The sequence below is a fragment of the Sinocyclocheilus grahami genome, unplaced genomic scaffold (genome assembly GCF_001515645.1).
Source record: "Sinocyclocheilus grahami isolate Dianchi unplaced genomic scaffold, SAMN03320097.WGS_v1.1 scaffold8.1, whole genome shotgun sequence".
NCBI classification, from domain to species: domain Eukaryota; kingdom Metazoa; phylum Chordata; class Actinopteri; order Cypriniformes; family Cyprinidae; genus Sinocyclocheilus; species Sinocyclocheilus grahami.
Window position 1 is genome coordinate 3,697,283 of NW_015505187.1, and position 26,402 is coordinate 3,723,684.

At 38.4% G+C, this 26,402-nt stretch overlaps 1 protein-coding gene across 1 annotated transcript in view; it reads right to left on the bottom strand.

Annotated features, from left to right (window-relative positions):
* LOC107590687 (protein lin-7 homolog A) overlaps positions 1-26,157 on the bottom strand; it is a 62,368-nt gene extending 36,211 nt beyond the window's left edge. The window contains exons 1-2 of the mRNA XM_016279589.1: positions 26,045-26,157; positions 68-186 (exon numbers count right to left, since the gene is read on the bottom strand). Coding sequence (XP_016135075.1) covers positions 68-186; positions 26,045-26,084 — 159 coding nt within the window. The 5' untranslated portion in view covers positions 26,085-26,157. The remainder of the gene's footprint in view (positions 1-67; positions 187-26,044) is intronic.
* Between the last annotated feature and the right edge of the window lie 245 nt (positions 26,158-26,402).

The following is a 26,402-nucleotide window of genomic DNA, read 5'->3' on the forward strand; positions in this document are numbered from 1 at the left end:
GATATATGAGGATATATTTATGGTGCTAAACTTTAGAGGTGACAGCAATGCATAAAGTAGATCTCACCTCTCTAATGGCTGTGCAGAACTCGCTCTGTAGAACCTTCTTCAGGGACTGCAGCTTGTGACCCGGGACGTCACCTGACTCCTGCAATTTTTCCAGCAGCTCAATCGCCCTGGCAACATCTGAGATGGAAAGAGAGAAAGAAAACACAGATGTGTTTGAGTAACAGATGAGTAACTCTGTGATTCAGAGAGAGAGAGAAAGAGAGAGGGTAAAGTTTGCAGTAAAGGGCAGAGAGATGGTGGAGCTGCAGCGAATCGATTGCTGGGATAATGGAAATAGACTCGCTGAAGGCCAGAGGGGCCACTGAAAGCAATCAGTGCTCTCTTTACATGAAGCAAAAGACACATCACACTGCTGTAGCTCCTCTGTTCAGCAGACCTACAGGGCACACATTCACTGGGGTCACATTCACACATTCACTTGTTTCAACAATATGTGTCTTTGCCACAGCTTTCACTGTCTGGGTCTGTGTCAATCCGTTCTAATTTACTTAGAGAGAGCTATCCATTAGTATTCCCATTCATCTCAACAGCAGTTCGACTGGCACATTTAGTCAGTAGATGTATTTGCACAGCTATAAGTGGGCTGCTTTATGCTGTTTACATGTAAGAGTGATGAAGAAACATTGGAGGAATGTGAAAATACAGACCCACGAGAGAGCTGCTACTAATTTTATAGTAGCTGCTTTAGAAGACTTTCATTATGAACAAAAACACTTTACACATTCTTCAAATATCTTCATTTGTGTTCTGCACAACAATGGAACTCATTCTAGTTTAGAACAACAGGAGGGAGAGTTAATGATGACAGATTTTTGGGTGAACTATCTGTTTTTTTAAGCCAAGTAGCTAAAAACCTGCTTAAATGGGCTTGGATAAAACATGGCAACAAAAATATTGAGAAAACAAATGCACATTTAATATAAGGTAGAACAGGGCAAATGGCATAGCTTAGTGGATGGATTATCTCGGCAAAGGAGAAGTGCTCACTAACACAGATTTAGACAGATTTGTGAACAATATTTGAGAGAAATAGGCCTTTTGTGTACATAGAAAAAGTCTTAGACCTTTGAGTTCAGCTCATGAAAAATGGGGGCAAAAATATATATATATTGAAATATACTTTTTATTGAACAGTGAGCAACACATTTTGTGGAAAAATAAATCCTAAAATCATATAAATATGTGGCAAGTGGAGTCTTTCGGCCTCCATTGATACAAATACTTCAGCTGAAGTAATATGTTCTGCATAATATTTAGGTTACAACTTGTTTAAAACATCCCCTTCAGCAAATTTTGTACTGTATACTGTTAATTTTGATAAAATAATCTGTCATTTAGAATACAGGAAAAAAAACATTAAAAAACAAAGATTTTGAAAGCTTCACACACCGCTTAAAGGAAATCCCATAATAATCTAGTATGGGTTTACAGTAATAACAATAAAAATATTTTTATGAATAATGTAATGTTTTTAAATATAATGGTTTCCTTCTATACATGGTGATTATCTATAAGATGGATAAACAGCTTAAAGGGATAGTTCACCAAAAAATGACAACTACCCCATGATTTACTGACCCTCAAGCCATCCTTTGTGTATATGACATTCTTCTTTCAGACGAGAACAATTGGAGTTAAATATCCTGGCTCTTCCAAGCTTTATAATGGCAGTGAATGGCTGTTGATATTCAATAGTCCAATAGAAATCCAATAAAGTGCATCCATCCATCAGTTCCACATAGCTCCGGGGGGTTAATAAACACCTCCTGAAGCAAATCGATGCGTTTTTATAAGAAAAATATCCATATTTAAAACTTTATACACTGTAACCTCTAACTTTGCTAACTGTCGTACGCTCTTTCACGAGAGAGACGTTCCAGCAGATGATGTAAGACATAGCGTAGACATAGCGTAAACTCTGAGAAGTGATGTACACGGAAGCACAGAGAGAGAGCAGAACAAAACACCAGTCACGAATTAGACGAGGATTTTGATAAAAACCAAGAGGAGACTGGTCTTCCTTTGGTTCTCACAAGACTAGCATATTCTCACTGGTGCTTGCGCCTACATCCTACATCATCTGCTGGAACTTCTCTCTCGTGAACGAACGTAGGGTTGTGCAATTAATGGAATGCGATATTCATGCGCATCTCGTCAGTAAAGCCGGTTCTGTGATTAGTAGTAAATCTCCATCATGTGCTTTCAGATGGAGCAGCACTGACAAGCTACGCAATATTGCGTTCATAATTGTAGACGATTTGCCTGCGATAATGAACGCAATATAGTCAGTGAACTACGGCTCTGTGTAGTAAATGCCGCTCCATCTGAAAGCACGTGCTGGAGATTTACTACTGATCACAGATCCGGCTTTACTGATGAGATGCGCATGATAATCGCATTCCATTAATTGCTACCAGAAAGTCATATACACCTAGGATGGCTTGAGGGTGAGTAAATCATGGGGTAATTAACATTTTTTAGGTGACAAACAAATGGAAATCAGTCCGCTATTTATAATCACTTAAATTATTGTGCCTTTAGCCCCTGCAGTAGAGGCAATTTTTACCCCAAATACCATACTTTTACATTTTCTATTGTTATTGAAAACAACAAAACTTTTGTTGTGAGTTTTTGTGCCATTTAGTTTAGAGTAAAATAAAATAAAATGCACTTTGGTGTACATATAACCATTTTGCACCCATAATAGTACCTACTATTAATCTTAGCAATATTTAGTGTCAAGGTAAGTTTATTAGCAGCTAGTAAAGGAACTTAGAGTCAGTGGAGTAAGATGAGTTTTTATGTCCCCATAATGGTGTAGTTACAGTATGGCATCTCCCAGCACAGGCTGACTGCTGATGCTAATTAGCTAAACCCTGCTAAGGATTGATTAGTTGAGTGATTGATTTGTGAAGTTAAATAGTTTTCATTTTTTAGCTTTACTTTTTCTTTAAGCAGCGGTTTAACATGGATGGGTTTAGAGACATTTTCCCCTGCACTTTTAGCATGCTATATTTTAGTTTGACAACTACTCTGATAGTAGCCGTTAGGCTGCCTGCATAGTAAAACTCTGAAAACTTTCTTTAAATCCATCCCCTTTTAAAACAAAACTACTACAACCATCAAAGAATCGCCTTTCTTAAAAAAATCCACCACCTTTGACAATAAATTAGAGAAAATGATTGTCAATTATTGACTTCAAATGCTGTGAATGCCTGCTGTGAACATTGCTCCTGTTATTAAGCATAGGCCTAATCGTTTTTTGTAAGGACTATGATAAAGGCGTATCAATGTGATAAATATCTTAAGTCTCTAGGTCTAGTATGTAGTTTTACACACCCCTGTTGCTAATGATCGGAGTGTTACTGATGGTTGAGCCTCTGGTCACATTTAGTGCTCTGTAGGACTCGCGGCGATTTGCTTTTTGTGTCAAGGCAGGCATGTGGCTAATTGTGCTCGTTCATCTTTGGACCGTGAAAAATTATACCCATTTTACATAATGTGCTACTGTTTGGGGGGGGGTCTTTCTGTCCCATAGTAGCCTTCATTAGATAATAACTTTGTTTGAACACAGACAGCAAAGCAAAGTGGGCCAGACCCTGGCAGGAACTAATAAAGCCGAACCCAGCGAGACTAGAAAAGCAGACACAAAAGCTATTACAGCCTGTGGGCTCATGGGACAATAACAGATGCAACAATCTGAGCAAAAGCTCTTGCAGTTTGAGGGCCTTTCTGTCAGTCACATCGAGAGGAGACTTGCAACCTTTTGCTCTAATCTTCAAACCTCAAATGGGCGGTTTTGGTACATTTTTCATTAATATGTCACATTGCCCTAAATTTGAAAGCTTTGCTGATAAAACGATGGATTCAAAAGCTCTTCTGTTATTAAAGCAGCTTAGATTCTATCAAAACCTGACAGCTAGATCCATAACTGAGCAGTGTCCTAGCATGTCCCACTTGGCTCTGGCACAGAGCTGTCAGAAGAATGTCAGCATGACATTAATCACTCTGTTGCCACTGCACGTCAGTAAAAATTGATGACTGATGCTTTTTGGTGAAAAATTAACACAGACGAGGGCATATATTGGAGCCTTTTACATGCTTATACCAGTTTATTTAAACTGAAACTATTAAAAAATAACTTTTATTCATTAAAATCAAATAAAATTTAATTATTAGATGAAAAGTACTGAGATTGAAAAGTAAGACTGAACATTCCTAGTCGCTGGCTGGTCAAACCAGTTCTTAAGACAGTCTTAACATAATGGTTGTGTTTATGCAACTGGCCCTAAGTTGATTCCTGACATGATCTAAAGCAGCCAAGCAAATGGAAACAAAATGCTGGAAAAGTCTGCAAAAATTCTTCTTTTATGTTCTATGGAGTTGCAGCATGATAATGCACGGCCCCATGTTGCAAGGATCTGTACACAATTCCTGGAAGCTGAAAACATCCCAGTTCTTGCATGGCCAGCATACTCACTGGACATGTCACCCATTGAGCATGTTTGGGATGCTCTGGATCGGCATATACGACAGCGTGTTCCAGTTCCTGCCAATATCCAGCAACTTCGCACAGCCATTGAAGAGGAGTGGACCAACATTCCACAGGCCACAATCAACAACCTGATCAACTCTATGCGAAGGAGATGTGTTGCACTGCGTGAGGCAAATGGTGGTCACACCAGATACTGACTGGTTTTCGGATTTTAGAGTGGCCTTTTATTGTGGCCAGCCTAAGGCACACCTGTGCAATAATCATGCTGTCTAATCAGCATCTTGATATGCCACACCTATGAGGTGGATGGATTATCTCGGCAAAGGAGAAGTGCTCACTAACACAGATTTAGACAGATTTGTGAACAATATTTGAGAGAAATAGGCCTTTTGTGTACATAGAAAAAGTCTTAGACCTTTGAGTTCAGCTCATGAAAAATGGGGGCAAAAATATATATATATTGAAATATACTTTTTATTGAACAGTGAGCAACACATTTTGTGGAAAAATAAATCCTAAAATCATATAAATATGTGGCAAGTGGAGTCTTTCGGCCTCCATTGATACAAATACTTCAGCTGAAGTAATATGTTCTGCATAATATTTAGGTTACAACTTGTTTAAAACATCCCCTTCAGCAAATTTTGTACTGTATACTGTTAATTTTGATAAAATAATCTGTCATTTAGAATACAGGAAAAAAAACATTAAAAAACAAAGATTTTGAAAGCTTCACACACCGCTTAAAGGAAATCCCATAATAATCTAGTATGGGTTTACAGTAATAACAATAAAAATATTTTTATGAATAATGTAATGTTTTTAAATATAATGGTTTCCTTCTATACATGGTGATTATCTATAAGATGGATAAACAGCTTAAAGGGATAGTTCACCAAAAAATGACAACTACCCCATGATTTACTGACCCTCAAGCCATCCTTTGTGTATATGACATTCTTCTTTCAGACGAGAACAATTGGAGTTAAATATCCTGGCTCTTCCAAGCTTTATAATGGCAGTGAATGGCTGTTGATATTCAATAGTCCAATAGAAATCCAATAAAGTGCATCCATCCATCAGTTCCACATAGCTCCGGGGGGTTAATAAACACCTCCTGAAGCAAATCGATGCGTTTTTATAAGAAAAATATCCATATTTAAAACTTTATACACTGTAACCTCTAACTTTGCTAACTGTCGTACGCTCTTTCACGAGAGAGACGTTCCAGCAGATGATGTAAGACATAGCGTAGACATAGCGTAAACTCTGAGAAGTGATGTACACGGAAGCACAGAGAGAGAGCAGAACAAAACACCAGTCACGAATTAGACGAGGATTTTGATAAAAACCAAGAGGAGACTGGTCTTCCTTTGGTTCTCACAAGACTAGCATATTCTCACTGGTGCTTGCGCCTACATCCTACATCATCTGCTGGAACTTCTCTCTCGTGAACGAACGTAGGGTTGTGCAATTAATGGAATGCGATATTCATGCGCATCTCGTCAGTAAAGCCGGTTCTGTGATTAGTAGTAAATCTCCATCATGTGCTTTCAGATGGAGCAGCACTGACAAGCTACGCAATATTGCGTTCATAATTGTAGACGATTTGCCTGCGATAATGAACGCAATATAGTCAGTGAACTACGGCTCTGTGTAGTAAATGCCGCTCCATCTGAAAGCACGTGCTGGAGATTTACTACTGATCACAGATCCGGCTTTACTGATGAGATGCGCATGATAATCGCATTCCATTAATTGCTACCAGAAAGTCATATACACCTAGGATGGCTTGAGGGTGAGTAAATCATGGGGTAATTAACATTTTTTAGGTGACAAACAAATGGAAATCAGTCCGCTATTTATAATCACTTAAATTATTGTGCCTTTAGCCCCTGCAGTAGAGGCAATTTTTACCCCAAATACCATACTTTTACATTTTCTATTGTTATTGAAAACAACAAAACTTTTGTTGTGAGTTTTTGTGCCATTTAGTTTAGAGTAAAATAAAATAAAATGCACTTTGGTGTACATATAACCATTTTGCACCCATAATAGTACCTACTATTAATCTTAGCAATATTTAGTGTCAAGGTAAGTTTATTAGCAGCTAGTAAAGGAACTTAGAGTCAGTGGAGTAAGATGAGTTTTTATGTCCCCATAATGGTGTAGTTACAGTATGGCATCTCCCAGCACAGGCTGACTGCTGATGCTAATTAGCTAAACCCTGCTAAGGATTGATTAGTTGAGTGATTGATTTGTGAAGTTAAATAGTTTTCATTTTTTAGCTTTACTTTTTCTTTAAGCAGCGGTTTAACATGGATGGGTTTAGAGACATTTTCCCCTGCACTTTTAGCATGCTATATTTTAGTTTGACAACTACTCTGATAGTAGCCGTTAGGCTGCCTGCATAGTAAAACTCTGAAAACTTTCTTTAAATCCATCCCCTTTTAAAACAAAACTACTACAACCATCAAAGAATCGCCTTTCTTAAAAAAATCCACCACCTTTGACAATAAATTAGAGAAAATGATTGTCAATTATTGACTTCAAATGCTGTGAATGCCTGCTGTGAACATTGCTCCTGTTATTAAGCATAGGCCTAATCGTTTTTTGTAAGGACTATGATAAAGGCGTATCAATGTGATAAATATCTTAAGTCTCTAGGTCTAGTATGTAGTTTTACACACCCCTGTTGCTAATGATCGGAGTGTTACTGATGGTTGAGCCTCTGGTCACATTTAGTGCTCTGTAGGACTCGCGGCGATTTGCTTTTTGTGTCAAGGCAGGCATGTGGCTAATTGTGCTCGTTCATCTTTGGACCGTGAAAAATTATACCCATTTTACATAATGTGCTACTGTTTGGGGGGGGGTCTTTCTGTCCCATAGTAGCCTTCATTAGATAATAACTTTGTTTGAACACAGACAGCAAAGCAAAGTGGGCCAGACCCTGGCAGGAACTAATAAAGCCGAACCCAGCGAGACTAGAAAAGCAGACACAAAAGCTATTACAGCCTGTGGGCTCATGGGACAATAACAGATGCAACAATCTGAGCAAAATCTCTTGCAGTTTGAGGGCCTTTCTGTCAGTCACATCGAGAGGAGACTTGCAACCTTTTGCTCTAATCTTCAAACCTCAAATGGGCGGTTTTGGTACATTTTTCATTAATATGTCACATTGCCCTAAATTTGAAAGCTTTGCTGATAAAACGATGGATTCAAAAGCTCTTCTGTTATTAAAGCAGCTTAGATTCTATCAAAACCTGACAGCTAGATCCATAACTGAGCAGTGTCCTAGCATGTCCCACTTGGCTCTGGCACAGAGCTGTCAGAAGAATGTCAGCATGACATTAATCACTCTGTTGCCACTGCACGTCAGTAAAAATTGATGACTGATGCTTTTTTGTGAAAAATTAACACAGAGGAGGGCATAAACTGGGGTCTCTTGAATGCTTAGATCAGTGTTATTGTATACTAAAACTACTGAAAATCATTTTTATGAATTGAAATAAAGTTAAAATAAAATAAAAGATAAAATACAAAAAGATTTTCTCTTATATACTGAAACTGAAATAAAAAATAAAGCTAAAAAGCTAGATTATTCCTTGGCTACTGTAATAGTTGTGTTTATGCAACTGGCATAAGTTGATTCCTAAATTGTGAGATTGCAAGATCTGAAGCACTCAAGTGTATCTAAACGAAATGCCTGATATCTTCAAAAATTATTTTTTTATGTTCCATGGAAAAAATAACAGTAATAGCATATAATTTTGGATTGAGACAAGAATGAGTAAATAATAAATTATAGGTAAATTATTCTTTTAACAATTTTGGCTCACCCAAGCATAGCTATGGGAATAGTATGATTTGGAAATAATGAGAAAAACAAAACATAAAAATTTTAATACATTTCTAATAATGCAGTTTATTTATAGAGCTTTTCAAAGTACTCAATGATGCTTTGCAAGAGATAAAAATGACAAATGCAATACAATAAAACCAATAACAGTTTTGAAGGAGCTTGGGTTTTGAGGAAGGAGTCCTTGTATGGAGGGCTTAGTGCATGAAGAAAAGGTCTTTATAAGACATCCATTGTGAGACAGTGAGCCAGTGAAGCTTTTGAAGGACATTGTTGATGTGGTCACGATAACAGACATGCAGCCGAGTTCTGGATGTACTGGAGTTTATATTTAGGACTTTGGATGATGTGCCATAAAGAATGCAGAGTTAATAGACAATTCTGCATATAATAAAAGCATGAACCAATCAAAGTTCCAGCAGCAAATAAGTAGAGACAAGTTCAATTTTAATTAATTCTAACTAGAATACTCATAGCTTAAATATAAGCGTAACACTTTACTTGAAGGGGTGTGCATAAGACTGACATGGCACCTTCATAATCATGACATGACACATATCATGAATATGAAGGAGGTTTTATGCATGTTTATGACAACTGTCATTAAGTGTCATTCGCTCAGTTATTTCATTTTTAATGCAAATATGACATTATTTGACCTAACCCTACCCCTACCCTTACCCCTCACCATAGCCCATAACAAAGACATCTCAAACAATGTCATCTTTGCATAAAAAATTACATAACTGAGCGAATGACACTTAATGACAGTTGTCATAAACATGCATAAAAACCCATTCATATTCATGACATGTGTCATGTCATGATTATGAAGGTGTCATGTCAGTCTTATGCACACCCCTTCAAGTAAAGTGTAACCAATATAAGTGTTGCATCCTTGTTGTTTCAGATTTAATCACAGATCACCCATAACACTACCGTCACAAAGCATTGCCTATGATCAATTCAAAATGATTGCAGTACATTTCCCACTTGGTGAAGGTTTCACTTAATAAGTAAATTGATAAGTTCAGTGGATCACACCCACCGATTTAATGTTGCACTTAGGAGTGCCATTTAGCCACACCTTGGAAGTGAATTCCTCTCTTCCTTTTATTTCATGTTCCATGTCCAGCTCACCTTTAGTGCATTATAGGATGGATTCTTGTGCAAGGCAACAGAAGGCAGTATAATAATATACAACTTTTTGTAATTCAACTTCCTGTCAGGAGTGTGCATATTATGCTTTAAGAAGCTGCTCTATAGGTTTTGGGACAGAGCCACAATGAATAGTAGACTTTATAATACTGACATTGTAATTAGAGCATACACTCAGAATAAAGGTCCGCACTACTCCTTTCGAAACTTATATACTATTCACTGCAGCTGAAATGAACACTATGAACACTGCAGCTGAATGACGTAGATGATTCTGCAAATGTGTTTTTTTCACTCACATTTGCTTTAATTAACACTATCGGTTTGGTTTTTATAGGTGGTATGTTATTTTCAAACGTTATAGAGCATTAAACTTTTAGCATCACTCACTGGACATTTCCAAACTGCTGCTAGACTTAACAACCAATCTAATAAAATGAAACCAAACATACTATTAGCGCTACTCACTGAACATTTCACTTTCAAACTTTTGCAAAATGTGCAAGAAGCAAAACAAGATCATTTTGTAGAACGATATGTTCCACTGAGTTGCAAAATATGCAAACCGTTAGCTTGTCCGTTCTGTTTTCCCAACAACAGAGTGCATGACATCAGATTAGTGAAGGTGACCTTTGCAGTCATGTCCTGTGGCAGCTTTCACAGATCCACATATGTACAGGCAGCGCCACAGCATGTGACAACCTTTACTTCATTAATCCTGTGCTGAAGCTCCATCATTACCGGCGGATTCTGTCGAGAGGATGGTCTGGAGTCGTGTATGGGGTAATGAGCCATCTTGAACATGCTGGTGTCCTTTCAGCCAGCACAGGAAACTGTGTGAACACCCCTTTTCACATTTATGTCTCATTACCGGGAGGTCAGAGGATGACCACAGATGATCTTCTGCTGCTTCTCACTTCCTGTCTCTCTCTGTGACTCATACTTCTCTTGTGTCTTGATTCAGATGTTTCTGTCTCTGTGGTCTCTCTTGCTCATTATTTTAGAAAGTCTTTGTATTTAAGCTGCTTTAAAGATCAACTTTGAGATGGAACAAATGTGTTGTGTCATACACATTACCTAAGACCTTCCTGTTTATCATGATCTTTCTATGAGTGTCACTTTGTATTAAAATGTGGTAGGGACAGTTGGGGGATAGGTTGTGCACATATGTGCTAATTATGATGTTATGGAATATTTTGCTAATGAATATGAATTAGGATAGAACATAATTTAACATGATCTGTTACTGTTTCTATAAATACTTCTATATTGATGTATTGATCTAGAAATCAGCTCTCGAGTATTTGCTAATAATAACATTATCATGATTAGAAATGTCCAAAATCATTTCTATTTATTTAGAAGAACCACTGCAGTTTTTTTCTTCTTCAGTTTTTCTTTGTAAACATGCATACGACTTACATCTTTGACCACTGTACTGTGATCACTGTTTTTTCAGCATCTTGTTCAACTTTCAAAAACATGTCTTGAGACCTTGCATTCTTTCCCATTAATCAGTGGCTCCACTCTTGAGTTTATAAACACAAGAATGTATTCGGGATGAATAGCCCATTAGTTGCTATTTTTTAAATTGGAAAAATAGTCCTCGTTAATTCACTGTAACATGCTTTTTGTATCAATGTAGTATTTGAATATTCTTTAGCTGGATTCCATTTATACATTGTTTTACAATAGACCTTAGCCAGGGTAGTGCCATACGTAATGTTTGACAGGAATGAAAACGAGGCTGTGATGGATAGAAGTACAAAGTCTTCAATGGATTTTACTGTTATTTAACAACATTCCAGTTGCTCAGCTGATGAAACATCTTACCAAAAACTCTTAGAATATAAATATAAAACATTATCAATATAATATCAACATAAAACCTTTTCAAAGTATGTATGTTGTTTATACAGTGCATGCCACTGTAAAGACTGTAGGCCTCATGTATCACGTAGAAATGAGCGCAGATCTGAGCGCACAAACCAACTTACGGCAGGGTTCAGGTGTGATTCATGAAACATTCATATGACGCCAATCTCATTGTTCTGATGATTGTACATTGATAAATGTGGTGGCTGAAAACAATCATAATTTGAATATCATGCCCCTAAAAACATTGTGGTTTAGAAGCCTTGCGACATGCAGAAATGTAACCTGGCGAAAAAGAGGAAGTAATCTCATGAAAGAGAAATTGACCTTACTCCAAAAGCACCTGTTAACCTTGTAATTGCAAACAATGATATTGATTTATATGTATATTACATACCAGTAAATAGAATGAAACCCAATTTAGTTCCCCTTACTCCACAAGAAATCTTTTAAATTTAACAGTATCACAGAACAAGAATGAACTATAAAATGATATATTAAACTATCAAATAAAACACAAATTAGGCTATAGCTGCATTCAAACGTCAAGCTAAAATTAATTTATTTGAAGTGAAACTGAAACGGCATTGGGCTCACAAGCCTCTCTCATTCGACAAGAATCCAAATATTTCCATTTTTGATATATAATAATTGTCCAAACTATTATTCATTATGTAAACAAGGGGTAACACTTTACTTGAAGGGGTGTGCATAAGACTGACATGACACCTTCATAATCATGACATGACACATGTCATGAATATGAAGGAGGTTTTATGCATGTTTATGACAACTGTCATTAAGTGTCATTCGCTCAGTTATGTCATTTTTAATGCAAATATGACATTATTTGACCTAACCCTACCCCTACCCTTACCCCTAACCATAGCCCATAACAAAGACATCTCAAACAATGTCAGCTTTGCACTAAAAATTAAATAACTGAGCAAATGACACTTAATGACAGTTGTCATAAACATGCATAAAAAACCTTCATATTCATGATATGTGTCATGTCATAATTATGTAGGTGTCATGTCATGATTATGAAGGTGTCATGTCAGTCTTATGCACACCCCTTCAAGTAAAGTGTAACCAAACAAGGCTTTGTACTTCACTCATGTTCCAATATCCATGTAAAACATCATCCTTCCTAACCACCGCTCACGTCCATATTGATAAATTACAAGGTTTACGTAGAAATGACCATATGCCCAATTTTCTGTCATACGTTCGTTTTGTAAATGAGGCCCTGTAACTCTATCCCTCTCAGCCTTGTGTTAAATTAAATATGGTGTCTCACTTCACTAAGGTCTATAAAAGGGTCATTGATGCTGACCAATTCAATCTAGAATCAAGTTGTGTCCAGGGTTTTGTAGGTCAGATGATAATTACATAGATTAGCAGTTGAATGTTAAGTATATTGTAGTAATGACTGTGCTTTGAATATGAGTGTTTTTTGGGGTTTGAGATTGCAGATATACATCAGTGCATGTATAGCAACATTTGTTTGGGAACAAATTTGTTTGGATAGAGTTGTGGAAAGGTGATAAATCGGAGCATGTCTGAAAACTGCGTGTGGGAGATGATTTGCTGCTGTCGCTTTGTGCCGCTGACGACAACTGCAACAATCACCCAGCTAGGGCTGTGCAAAAAATCGAATGCATCTGTGATTAGTAGTAAATCTCCAGCACGTGCATTCAGATGGAGCGGCATTTACTACACAGAGCCGTAGATCACTGACAAGCTACACAAAATCTCGTTCAAAATCGGCAATGAATCGCCTGTGATTTTGAACGCGATATTGCATAGCTTGTCAGTGACCTATGGCTCTGTGTAGTAAATGCCGCTCCATCTGAATGCACGTGCTGGAGATTTACAACTAATCACAGAACCGGCTTTACTGACGAGATGCGCATGAAAATCGCATTTGATTATTTGCACAGCCCTACACCCAGCAAAACATTAAAATATCAGATTCACTCAGTATTCATCACTAAATTAATACTCGTGCTTGACCATTAGAGATGTTTTCTCTGTAAGATGTATTAAATATAAAAAAGTTGTGGAGATATAATTGGCTTTGGCAAAAAAGGGGTCATATCTCATCGTAATTGTTCCCAAAGTTTCTTTTAATCGCATATTTGAAGGCACTGCAAGCAACTTGCATAAAATGTCTCTACTTTCTGATATCATTACCTCTGTAAACCTAAAAAATGGTATAAGGAAGCAGCACACCCCTTTTTAGCTACTCAGAAAACACCTTTTACAGATATTGGTTTCCTGGGATGAAGTGCCTTAAGAGAGAGGGTGTGTGGTTGAAGGGATTATCTAATTGTAGCGGAAGTAAGCAAATCACCTACAGCACCTTTAACAAAATTGAGCTGAAACTCTATAACCTCAGGGAAGGAAATGATGTCTAATGCCTTATTAACTGTCTAAAGATCAATCACCATAATGTCATTTAGTGGGCAAAGTTATTTATACAAAATAAATGGACTGGTTAATGCATTTGTGGAGATTGTTAATGACTATATCTTCGAGGGAACACGAAACAACATTTCAAAGATAAATTCATCCATTAACAAAGTTATAAGATGAAAAAAATCCTCTAAAAGCATTTCAAGCTGCCGCATCATGCACCGCTATTACAGATAGGATTAATTCTCCATGGCGCCTCAAGTTTTTTTCCGGCTTTCAGTGAGCAGCCAAACTAGGCTTGGTTTATTAGTACAGGTCTCATCCCAATAAAGTCTTTCCTCACACATCTGACTGACGCATGGCATCATTTAGCAGGAAAAGGAAACATCGTAGCCCACATTGTTACTCCAAGAGCTAAATTTGTGGGATTCAGATTTGCATGGTGGCAGCTCAAGGCCCTGTGTTGATCTAACTTGGGATTTATGTCACATCTACTAGCGTTGGCTCACAATCAGGACATTTAAAGGGTCTGGTGTACACACTCTAGGTTTGTGATTGGTACATTCAACTACATTACCATGGAGACCGGTAAGTGCAGCGGAGGGGGCTGCAAATGCGTTGGCAATGGAGTGGAAGAGTACACTATTATGTATCTCTTCTCGTAACGTGTGGTCTTCGAACAAGAAATAAGCCAGAGTGATTGCGTAATTTTGCGCCTTTAAATGTAAAACCCACATGGGGATGCCTGCCCACATGGCTGTGTGAGTAAGCATGGGGGAGCAAAGATAGCGCAGCGATAGAGAGCATTCAGTCTTCCAGTGTCTCCATTCAAACCATTGTAGCCTTCAGCACTGCTGCAATGGTGCAAGGGACAACAGGGGACACAGTGTCCACAAACACACTGTGGATTCAGACCACATAGTGAAAACACCACTTAAATCAACCATAGTATTTATATCATGTACTAAGAAAAAAGCTTCTCTAACATGTACAGTTTTGGCCGCTAAAGGAAAGTTTTTTTTAAATCAGTTTCAGAATTATTTTGATGGTATACCTACATCTAATTAGGCGAATGGCTTCTGTTTCTTTTCTACACATCTCCTCAAACATCTGTTTTGGGAGTATGTAAGTTCCTCAGAAAGGGAGGATTGCTTTACATCAACAAAAAATGCTTTAAACGGAATTAATAATGTGAAGTTTTGAGAAAGCATTATTTTGATATTCGTCTAGTTTTCACAGGAATCGTGCTTCCGACTTTTTACCGGTGAATAGGTTTTTCTATCATGGCCAGTTTAGATACATTTTGTTGAGTTTTTCTGACAAAAGAATACAAACTCAGCAACAGTGTCAACAAAGTATTAAATAATTTGTGAGGCATCTCAAACTTCTCACTGCGAACACACAGTTTTTCTGTTTTAAGGGGTGATTCAATGATTAATGTTTGACTTGTTGTGTCACAAACTTGACTTGTTTTTCCTAGACAGCTCCATCTCTTGGACAACAAATGGAGACTCCTTCTGAGATTAATTTCCTGAGAAAAGACACCAGTATAACGTGTGTCTCTTCTCAACAATTCCTCAAACTGTGCTCAGAATTGCCAATACAGCAATCTGCAATCAAACGCCAGAGATTTCATCATGCTTCCCGAGAAACAAATGTACTTTTAGCCTTGCTGAAAAAAACATACAAGCTTGTTTGCTGGTCTTAGGCTGGCCACACACTTAAAAATCTTAAGGCAGATTTGCACCACCGAATGATTGGGGGGGGGGTTCTGATTCGCGGCTTGTCGCAAACGTTTGTTTGTTCAAAAATCCTCTATTGTGTGGTGTCATGATTATTTAACTGCTCCTGATCAAGACGGAGCGTCCCCGAACTCAAATCATAAATATAATTTTTTTTTTATATTTACGACTCTTGATCAGGCTGCCTCTGACGTGATACCCACGATAGCCAATGAGAGTGAGCAAGCGTCACCTACCCGATGTTCAGTCAAGGGTCACCTACCAGACATCACCCATATTCTTTTTTTGTTTTGTTTTGTTTTTCACTGTATAACAGAACATGTAGGGGACACAGTGTCCACAAACACACTGTGGATTCAGACCACATAGTGAAAACACCACTTAAATCAACCATAGTATTTATATCATGTACTAAGAAAAAAGCTTCTCTAACATGTACAGTTTTGGCCGCTAAAGGAAAGTTTTTTTTAAATCAGTTTCAGAATTATTTTGATGGTATACCTACATCTAATTAGGCGAATGGCTTCTGTTTCTTTTCTACACATCTCCTCAAACATCTGTTTTGGGAGTATGTAAGTTCCTCAGAAAGGGAGGATTGCTTTACATCAACAAAAAATGCTTTAAACGGAATTAATAATGTGAAGTTTTGAGAAAGCATTATTTTGATATTCGTCTAGTTTTCACAGGAATCGTGCTTCCGACTTTTTACCGGTGAATAGGTTTTTCTATCATGGCCAGTTTAGATACATTTTGTTGAGTTTTTCTGACAAAAGAATACAAACTCAGCAACAGTGTCAACAAAGTATTAAATAATTTGTGAGGCATCTCAAACTTCTCACTGCGAACACACAGTTTTTCTGTTTTAAGGGGTGATTCAATGATTAATGTTTGACTTGTTGTGTCACAAACTTGACTTGTTTTTCCTAGACAGCTCCATCTCTTGGACAACAAATGGAGACTCCTTCTGAGATTAATTTCCTGAGAAAAGACACCAGTATAACGTGTGTCTCTTCTCAACAATTCCTCAAACTGTGCTCAGAATTGCCAATACAGCAATCTGCAATCAAACGCCAGAGATTTCATCATGCTTCCCGAGAAACAAATGTACTTTTAGCCTTGCTGAAAAAAACATACAAGCTTGTTTGCTGGTCTTAGGCTGGCCACACACTTAAAAATCTTAAGGCAGATTTGCACCACCGAATGATTGGGGGGGGGTTCTGATTCGCGGCTTGTCGCAAACGTTTGTTTGTTCAAAAATCCTCTATTGTGTGGTGTCATGATTATTTAACTGCTCCTGATCAAGACGGAGCGTCCCCGAACTCAAATCATAAATATAATTTTTTTTTGATATTTACGACTCTTGATCAGGCTGCCTCTGACGTGATACCCACGATAGCCAATGAGAGTGAGCAAGCGTCACCTACCCGATGTTCAGTCAAGGGTCACCTACCAGACATCACCCATATTCTTTTTTTGTTTTGTTTTGTTTTTCACTGTATAACAGAACATGTGCCAGGAGAGCCAGCTGACAACGTCGATTGTCCTCCATGTGTTTTACTTCTCTAGTCACGTTTGATCTCGCGAGTCTCTCTGAGATCTTGTGACTGTGAAGTCATTCCTACAATCAACAAGTGCGTGTTCTTGAAAATCTGTTGAAACTGTCTGTCTGTGGTTTCCCATGGTTTTAAAATCAGTTAAGATTTGAAAATCGAGTTAATGATATCAATGAGTCAACGTTCCCACTTTACAGTACATGAATATAACGCCAGTTTAGCAAATTTGCATAGACAGCTGCATAAAACAAGCTTAAAGGAACCTCTCTGCTAATCTCCATACACTTGCAAATGTTAGCATTGCATAGCATCATATGCCAGGAGACATCCTTGTTGACAACTGAACACCTGCAAAGCTAATAGGAGCCAAAATTGTCCTATATTTTGTGACTTTAAATGGAACGCAGTGTAACATGGAACAACAACAAAAAAAGAGCTGTACCAAACAAGTCTGAAGTTTGTAGAAACAGGACAACAAATGGAGACTCCTTCTGAGATTAATTTCCTGAGAAAAGACACCAGTATAACGTGTGTCTCTTCTCAACAATTCCTCAAACTGTGCTCAGAATTGCCAATACAGCAATCTGCAATCAAACGCCAGAGATTTCATCATGCTTCCCGAGAAACAAATGTACTTTTAGCCTTGCTGAAAAAAACATACAAGCTTGTTTGCTGGTCTTAGGCTGGCCACACACTTAAAAATCTTAAGGCAGATTTGCACCACCGAATGATTGGGGGGGGGTTCTGATTCGCGGCTTGTCGCAAACGTTTGTTTGTTCAAAAATCCTCTATTGTGTGGTGTCATGATTATTTAACTGCTCCTGATCAAGACGGAGCGTCCCCGAACTCAAATCATAAATATAATTTTTTTTTGATATTTACGACTCTTGATCAGGCTGCCTCTGACGTGATACCCACGATAGCCAATGAGAGTGAGCAAGCGTCACCTACCCGATGTTCAGTCAAGGGTCACCTACCAGACATCACCCATATTCTTTTTTTGTTTTGTTTTGTTTTTCACTGTATAACAGAACATGTGCCAGGAGAGCCAGCTGACAACGTCGATTGTCCTCCATGTGTTTTACTGCTCTAGTCACGTTTGATCTCGCGAGTCTCTCTGAGATCTTGTGACTGTGAAGTCATTCCTACAATCAACAAGTGCGTGTTCTTGAAAATCTGTTGAAACTGTCTGTCTGTGGTTTCCCATGGTTTTAAAATCAGTTAAGATTTGAAAATCGTCTAGTGTGTCCCAGGCCTTAGCTGGTCTCCCAGCCTGTCCGGTTGGTCTATTGGCTGGATTTAGAGGGATTTTGAAAACTTTTCAGCTTCACAGCTGGCCGTCCAGCTAACCTAGGTAAACACCAGCCTGGCCAGGTTGTGAGACCATTTTAAACCAGCTAAAACCAAATTTAACCAGTTGAGACCAGAAAACCAGGTGGTTTAAGTTGATTTGTTTTGTCTTTTCAGCAGGGATGCACACAACAACTGTATAATTAGTTTTTTAAGTTGTGATGAAATGGAAGTGTGACTGACCTTTTCTTTTGTATTTGTATTTGTGTTGTACAGTACATCCAAGCATGACGGATTATAGAAAAAGAAAAAATGAAGGACGGGGACTGTTATATATGCATTGGCTGTTGATTTGATTTGATGTGGGTGTTGCACGTAAAAATCTAGGTAGATGAACATGAATTTGTCTTGGGTTTAAGTGGACTAAATGGAGAAGTACTCCATATGTCCAATTCTGATTTAAAAATAAGAGGTTGAAACATTTCAAAAATGAAACATACAGTACATCATTCACAATAAGATCTTCGATAGGGTGAATTCTCATTTCTTGTCGACTTAAAATTGTAAAATACGATGAAACACAACTGAGAAATCTGTTAGGTCTCATGAGCTTTGAAAGAGAAATAAAACTCTGGGGACCCTTTTACACTCCCCACTATAATTCATTATGAGGATTTGAATTTCAATGTGGCTGACAGCACTGGTCAGGTTTTGCATTGCAATTTATATTTAATACTCACAGTGCAGTCTTCTAGAATTCATTTACATGATTATTAATTACTTTATAGCTATATGAACCCATTAGCTTGATAAGGACGAACAAGTGAATATAAATTCATCTTAGTATACAGTATGTATACTGCATCAGACAAAAACCTGTAAAGTAAAAGATAAAAAGGTAACTTTTAAACAAAAATCAACCTTTTAAATAAAACAAAAATGGTATAATGACATAGTAATTTAAAAGGTAGAGGAAATGCTGATAAATAAATACTGTGAAACACAATCTAATACCTACAACGGACAAAGAAACCTCAACACTGCAAATCAAGTGCGGCGAGATGCTGTTTGTCTAGAGGAGAGACCAGATCTCTGCAGAGACTCAGTGTTGTCTTTCAAGTGAGACTAAAACTCATATCTCTCGGCACTGTGGACATTTCCTTTTCTAGACAGGATTTAATAACAAGGACATCAATCTCCGTGGTAAGATTGTGGCAAGCGTACACATCGCAAGCCCACAATTCAGTATCGAGGACTGAGTCAATAGCAAATGATTTTTCTGTGTTGAAGACACAGTTGAGGGTGTGACTGGGCATTGTGTGCATAGTATTTGAATGAGTATTTCCCTGCTGTCATATAATCTTCTCTGTCTATATAGTGCAATGTCATTTGTGCATGTAACCTAACTGCACAGAGTTGAGGGTCTCATGGGTAAATATCACAGTAATAATAATGCTAATGTTCCATTCAACTCAGAGAGTTGGAAAGTCTTACTCCAGCAGTTTCCAACCTCAATCTGCAACTCTGATCCACTGACATGCAGGTGTATGACATCACAAGAACGCGGTGGCACACAGAGATTCACAGTTAATGATATCAATGAGTCAACGTTCCCACTTTACAGTACATGAATATAACGCCAGTTTAGCAAATTTGCATAGACAGCTGCATAAAACAAGCTTAAAGGAACCTCTCTGCTAATCTCCATACACTTGCAAATGTTAGCATTGCATAGCATCATATGCCAGGAGACATCCTTGTTGACAACTGAACACCTGCAAAGCTAATAGGAGCCAAAATTGTCCTCTTTACATGATATTTTGTGACTTTAAATGGAACGCAGTGTAACATGGAACAACAACAAAAAAAGAGCTGTACCAAACAAGTCTGACGTTTGTAGAAACATTTATCTAGGATTATACTGTATATAGAATAGTTTGGCTTAAAGTTAGCATGAAATGGCACTCTACCACTGTAATTTGGCATATTTCCAAGTGAAACAAGATATACAACTGTGGTGAGGGTGGCGTGGTTCAGCAAAGTTTGCAGTGGGAGAGACGCACTGGCCAGTTCGTCCGGGGCCACTCACATGCCTCTGCGGTCTTCTCAAAGAGGTCGACGAAGGCCTCCGGATCATCCTGCGGGCCCAACTTGTTCAAAGGCATGTGGGCTGGCAGGGCCGGGGCAGATGGACTTCCCCCAGTCCGAACCTCCCAGTCCATCCAGCTCCGGAACAGCTCGCGGTCCTCTTGCTGCGTCTGGATGAGGGCCCGGAATCGACATTCCTGATCCTCCCTCATGTCCAGCAGCGCTTGATGGTGCTCTTGATGGAGTCCCGCGAGCGAGTGGATGACCTCCGCAAACGGCGAACTTGACGGAGATGACATGATGGTGGTGGCGTTATCACTTCCTTCCCGGGTTTCGGCACCAGTGTAGCACAGTTCGTAATAAGGAAGGAAGGAAGTGAACCAGGTGAGCGTTTGGAGACTCGTGAAACACAACACTGCAATAAATTAATACTGTTCAGTTGCTTTGTCACAATCTGTATTGTTAAAAGCGCTATATAAAAAAGTTGACTCGTGGATATTTATTTAATAACTCAAAACTTGAACAAAACAAAAGTAGCGCTTCCAGCGTGTTCACACACTGCCAGTGGCACAAATTCAGGTCCTCAGGTTTTCTCTCTCTGACCAAGCGATGCCCACGAGTCTCCGTCTCTCTACCCCTGATGTCTGACTGATACCACTGTCTGTCTTTCTAGACCCTTTCTTTTTCATACACACAATTACTGGTGACACAGACACTCTTGTTCAGATAAAAATAGACTTAGATATGATCCCTTGATCTCATTCTCAGGCTGGTCTGGGCTTTTATCTTCGAATGGACAGACTAAAGTGGACAGAAAATGTTCAGAAATAAACAGCAGGAGCTAAAGCAGTACCCTTCTCTGGTGTCCGGCTCATATCCCAGGACCTCACTTTATCAAACCCTGTGAATTATCAGTAATTGGCCCAACTGTGACATTCCCAATGGCAAAGGGCACATAAATCACCTCGCAGTATAATAGCTCAAACGGCAAGCTATGCAAGTCCTGCACAAATGACCTCACAGAGCGTTTGTCCACTGATGTCTGACTGATACCACTGTCTGTCTTTCTAGACCCTTTCTTTTTCATACACACAATTACTGGTGACACAGACACTCTTGTTCGGATAAAAATAGTCTTAGATATGATCCCTTGATCTCATTCTCAGGCTGGTCTGGGCTTTTATCTTCGAATGGACAGACTAAAGTGGACAGAAAATGTTCAGAAACGCTTTTGCCTAGAGGAAAGATTATATCACTGCTATTTTATGCAATATAATTCAGTGGTACATTATACAAGTTATATAACCATCCTATAGTTGGCAATAGTCTTCTAAGCTTTTGTACCAGTGAATAGCTTTCATGACTGTCTTGATATTGTTTCGGGTCAATATTCTCTGAAAATCTTCCAAAAGAAATTTGTTCAAATTCAAGGATGTCAAAGAGGAACCTTCAATGTTTAATTTAGCAAAGTACTCGGATGAATTTTGTCTTTCTGAATAGAAAAAGAGGACTTCAAAAACACAAAAATCTATATGACACGAGTCTTCCAAGATCTTCAAAACAAATAAATTCAACTGATACCACTGTCGGTCTTTCTAGACCCTTTCTTTTTCATACACACAATTACTGGTGACACAGACACTCTTGTTCGGATAAAAATAGTCTTAGATATGATCCCTTGATCTCATTCTCAGGCTGGTCTGGGCTTTTATCTTCGAATGGACAGACTAAAGTGGACAGAAAATGTTCAGAAACGCTTTTGCCTAGAGGAAAGATTATATCACTGCTATTTTATGCAATATAATTCAGTGGTACATTATACAAGTTATATAACCATCCTATAGTTGGCAATAGTCTTCTAAGCTTTTGTACCAGTGAATAGCTTTCATGACTGAAAGGGAAGAGAAAAGCCATAGATGAAGTCGCACAGACCCAGGCAGGTGCTGGTCATTTAAAAGCTAAATGCAGAAAATATGACGAGGCATATCTTGCTCTCAGCTTCACTCACCGTGTCTATACCAGACGCTACAGTTGTTGCGTCGCGCCACAACAGCTGTCCAGTGTAGACCACAGCAAAGAGACCATTGCAAATCATTTGAACTTTGTCGTGTTGCGTCGCGCCGCATCCAGTGTACACAGCATCACTGATTATAATGGGTTCTACTCACTGATCTATAATAGAGAATTATATATAGATCAGTGGTTCTACTGTATTTTGCTGCCCGTGTCCGGTGTAGACACGGTGTTTAATGTCGTTGGTGAGGAGGAAAGCCTGTGTGTGTCCTATGCCTTAGCAGACAGCATGAAACCTACAAAAAATGTATAAATAACAGGGAGAATAATAATAATAATAATAAGTTATTCTCACTATGCTATTTTTCAACGTTTCAAGTGATCCAGGGTTTTTTTTTTCCTGAAGCTTTTTTAAATTAAAAAAGTATCAATTTTTCATAATGTTTAGTGAAACTATCTGGTAGTCTGAGGTGGAAAGGGGATTCGGGAAAGGGGGCAAGATTTTTTTTATAGGTTTAAAGGGGGCGCGACCAAAAAAGTTTGAGGACCACTGGTCTAAAGTTAACAGACAGTGTTTAGTGCAGTGCACATGTTTACATATGTTTATTACAGTGACTGTGAATTACCTATAGTAGTGTGCTAAAGCAACAGATTTGTTTTTATATTTCTGCAATCTACTTTAGTTTGTGTGATTTGTTACTGACTTTCATATTAATGTTTACACCAGGCTTATTTGTCAGTGCTTTATGTTGTCATAATTATTACATGCTTACAAGGTTGGAAGTTCAACAAATCAGTCAATATACTGTGATTGTAGTTGCTAAATAAAAATGTCATTCATATCAATTCACCTAATTTCATCATAACATATAGGCCTGGCTTACAGAAAAGAACATTTATGTTTAATCGATCTAATATTGTGTTGGTCATACTATACAATGATTTATAGCTTGTCTTTTTTGAATAATACAGAACATAAAGAGCTTTAAAAAAAGAATTGCATATTAAATCGCAATATTGGTTAAAAAAAAAATTGCAGATTATTTTCCAAAATCGTTCAGCCCTACTGGTCCTCAGTAGACATCCTCAGGTTTTACAACTCCAAAATTCATATATTCCCTGATTTCAATCTCTCCTTCTGGATAAGTCTAGTACAGTTCTGTTTTCCAAACGCATGCATTCCATCCTTATCTAAGATCTAGATTAGAGTTTCTAGAGTCTATGCTGTACACATGTTGACAAAGTATCTTATTGATTTTAGTTTGCTAGATTAGTATTTCTATATTGTACATACATGACACCTCCACATGTCCTGGATTACACAATGAACACTCTCACAGCGAGCGGTTCTTATCTTTGAGCATCTGTTATTTAAATACAATAGCAGGAAAATCTCACAACCTTCAGTTAACTGGCCGCACCCAAAATGAAGGGACACACAAGGTTAGTTTGTCTGTGATCAAATTATAGCTACAACTCAGGCTCCTCACTATGCCTGTATAACCTCAAGCATAGCAGGCTTATTGCAAGTGTTGTTGAATAATGTGAGGCCTGTGGTGTTTTGGATTTCTGCTGTCATAAATCTGTCTGTTTAAATGTGCTGTCATTAAGCATAACAATTACTTTGGGTTTCTGGCAATGCTCCAAATATGTCGCCAAAATAAATCTGTTTCCACTTAAATTTAATTGCTTCTGGAGGTTTTGTTTAAATAATATAAATGAATAAGAACTACCGGGCCCCCTTTGTAGTTTCTCCAGTATGGTTTTCTAGTGTAAAATGCAGGTGGTTGTTTTCAAAAGTGTGCTCCCTGGGCCATCGGACAAAATTATTGGGTAGCTAGCCCCCCATAGACCCAGCAGCGTTAAGATGTTTACTGGGCCCTGCTTTGCCCACATGAAATCTACAAGAAAATACAAATCATGAGAACACATTTTAATGCAATACAACAATGCAATGGATTCCTGTTAGCTCTAATTATATGATCTATTACACTGGACAATGTATAGTGCAAACAAATCAAAACATAATGAGCGACGTGACGAACCTAGAACAATCTTATTAATGTTCTAAATGGATGAATGGGTTGTCAAAGTCACGATTGTATTGCTTGTAGTGCAAACAGTATCTTTAATTATAATAAGCCTAGTATTTAGTCATGTGAAGACAGACTCATGTTTATGAACTTGTTCTTTCAAACAGTTCATTTAAAATAACCAGTTTCACCCAAAAAAAATTAAGCGATTCTTCTGTGTCATCATGACATGACAACCTGCTGTGGTGTATTACATGTTTATGTAGGCAAGCTAGATTTGGTTCATTATTATTATTATTATTATTTTTAATAACCATTTGCATGTACATTAAACTAGTTCACTTGTTTCTCTTGGATTAAAAAGTTGCAGTTTTTAACAAAAAGCTGTTTATTAAAACTACTTATGTTCTGTACGTGTTGATAAAACTGTCATACAATCAATGCATAAGTATGTTTTATTTGTTACATTTTGGCTGTTACTTAAGTTCTAAATGGTCTTACTATCAGTTCACTCATTGGTTCTCGGTTCAACGAGTCAGGGAGATATTTCGAGAACCGCTGGGATCGAATCAGACAGTGTTTGTGAGTCGGTTCAATTGATTCGTTGTAAAGATCCGACTCGAAACAACAGTTCGTTCAGCAATCGGACATCGCTACTAGTTTTGAAGCAATATACAGTTTCCACATATCCACAGCGCGTCGCGCGCACATGCCAGAGGTGTCTCATTTCTCTAAAAATATCTCTCCATCGCTTTGCTTGGGGGACGCTTTATGGTTTGAGTTTCCTTAGGCTACTATTTGACCTGATGTATAACCGTACATAAATGAATGGCTATAAATGGCTATTTATACGCATATCGGCCCACATTGTTGCGCTCAGGCTGCTCTGATAATGCTGATAATAAATGAAGACACGTCAAGGTTACAACCATAAGGCAGGCTTTTAACCACATGACATTTCTTCTTTCAGCTGTAGGAAGCATCGCGCGTACAGTAGATTATTCAAGCGCTTCGTTGTAATCTAATCCGGTTTTATTTTATTGAAGTATATAAACAACTCAGCCTCGAATTCAGTTTGGCACGCTGAGAAGTTCTGTAAAGTGAAATAAGGACAAAATAAAGAAAACACACAGCGCTGCTTTGAGCATCAGCAAAGTGCATGTATCAAACGCGTGCCTAAAGTGCTTTATTAAAATAAACCGAATAATACACAATGAACATCTCACACACACATAATGGATCCTGAAGCACGGAGCGTGTTCTGTGCATCACCGTCATCATCACCATCATACCTGACGGACACAAGCCGAACCGAGAAGGCAACATCACCAGAACACCAACAGCCCATGAGCCAAGTCCAACAATGCAAAAAAATCCGACAAACGAATTGCGCACCAGCTTCGCTGAAACGGCGTGGACTGAATGAATGTGCGTTTGGCAGTACTCACCTCGCTCCAGGGCGAGCGGTTGGACTGTCACTGTCGCCATGACTGTGCTGTGTTATCATCAGAGAGAGAGAGAGAGAGAGAGAGAGAGACCGGAGCTGCGGCATCAGAGCGCGCACTGTAGCGGCGGAGAGAGCGAGCGAGCGCGGATTGGAGCGTGTGCGGATGATGGGAGTGGTTGGGAGGGGAACGGGATTATTTACCACTCGCTGGTGTAGCAGACGATTTTGAATGGGATACATCAGATGGAGATGCCGTGTCTGCACGCTGCGTTTAGAATTGAGTTGTAAATCTGCTTAAGCTTGTTGAACATGGAAGACGTTTAAAATGTAAAGTCTTAATGGTTACACTTTACTTGAAG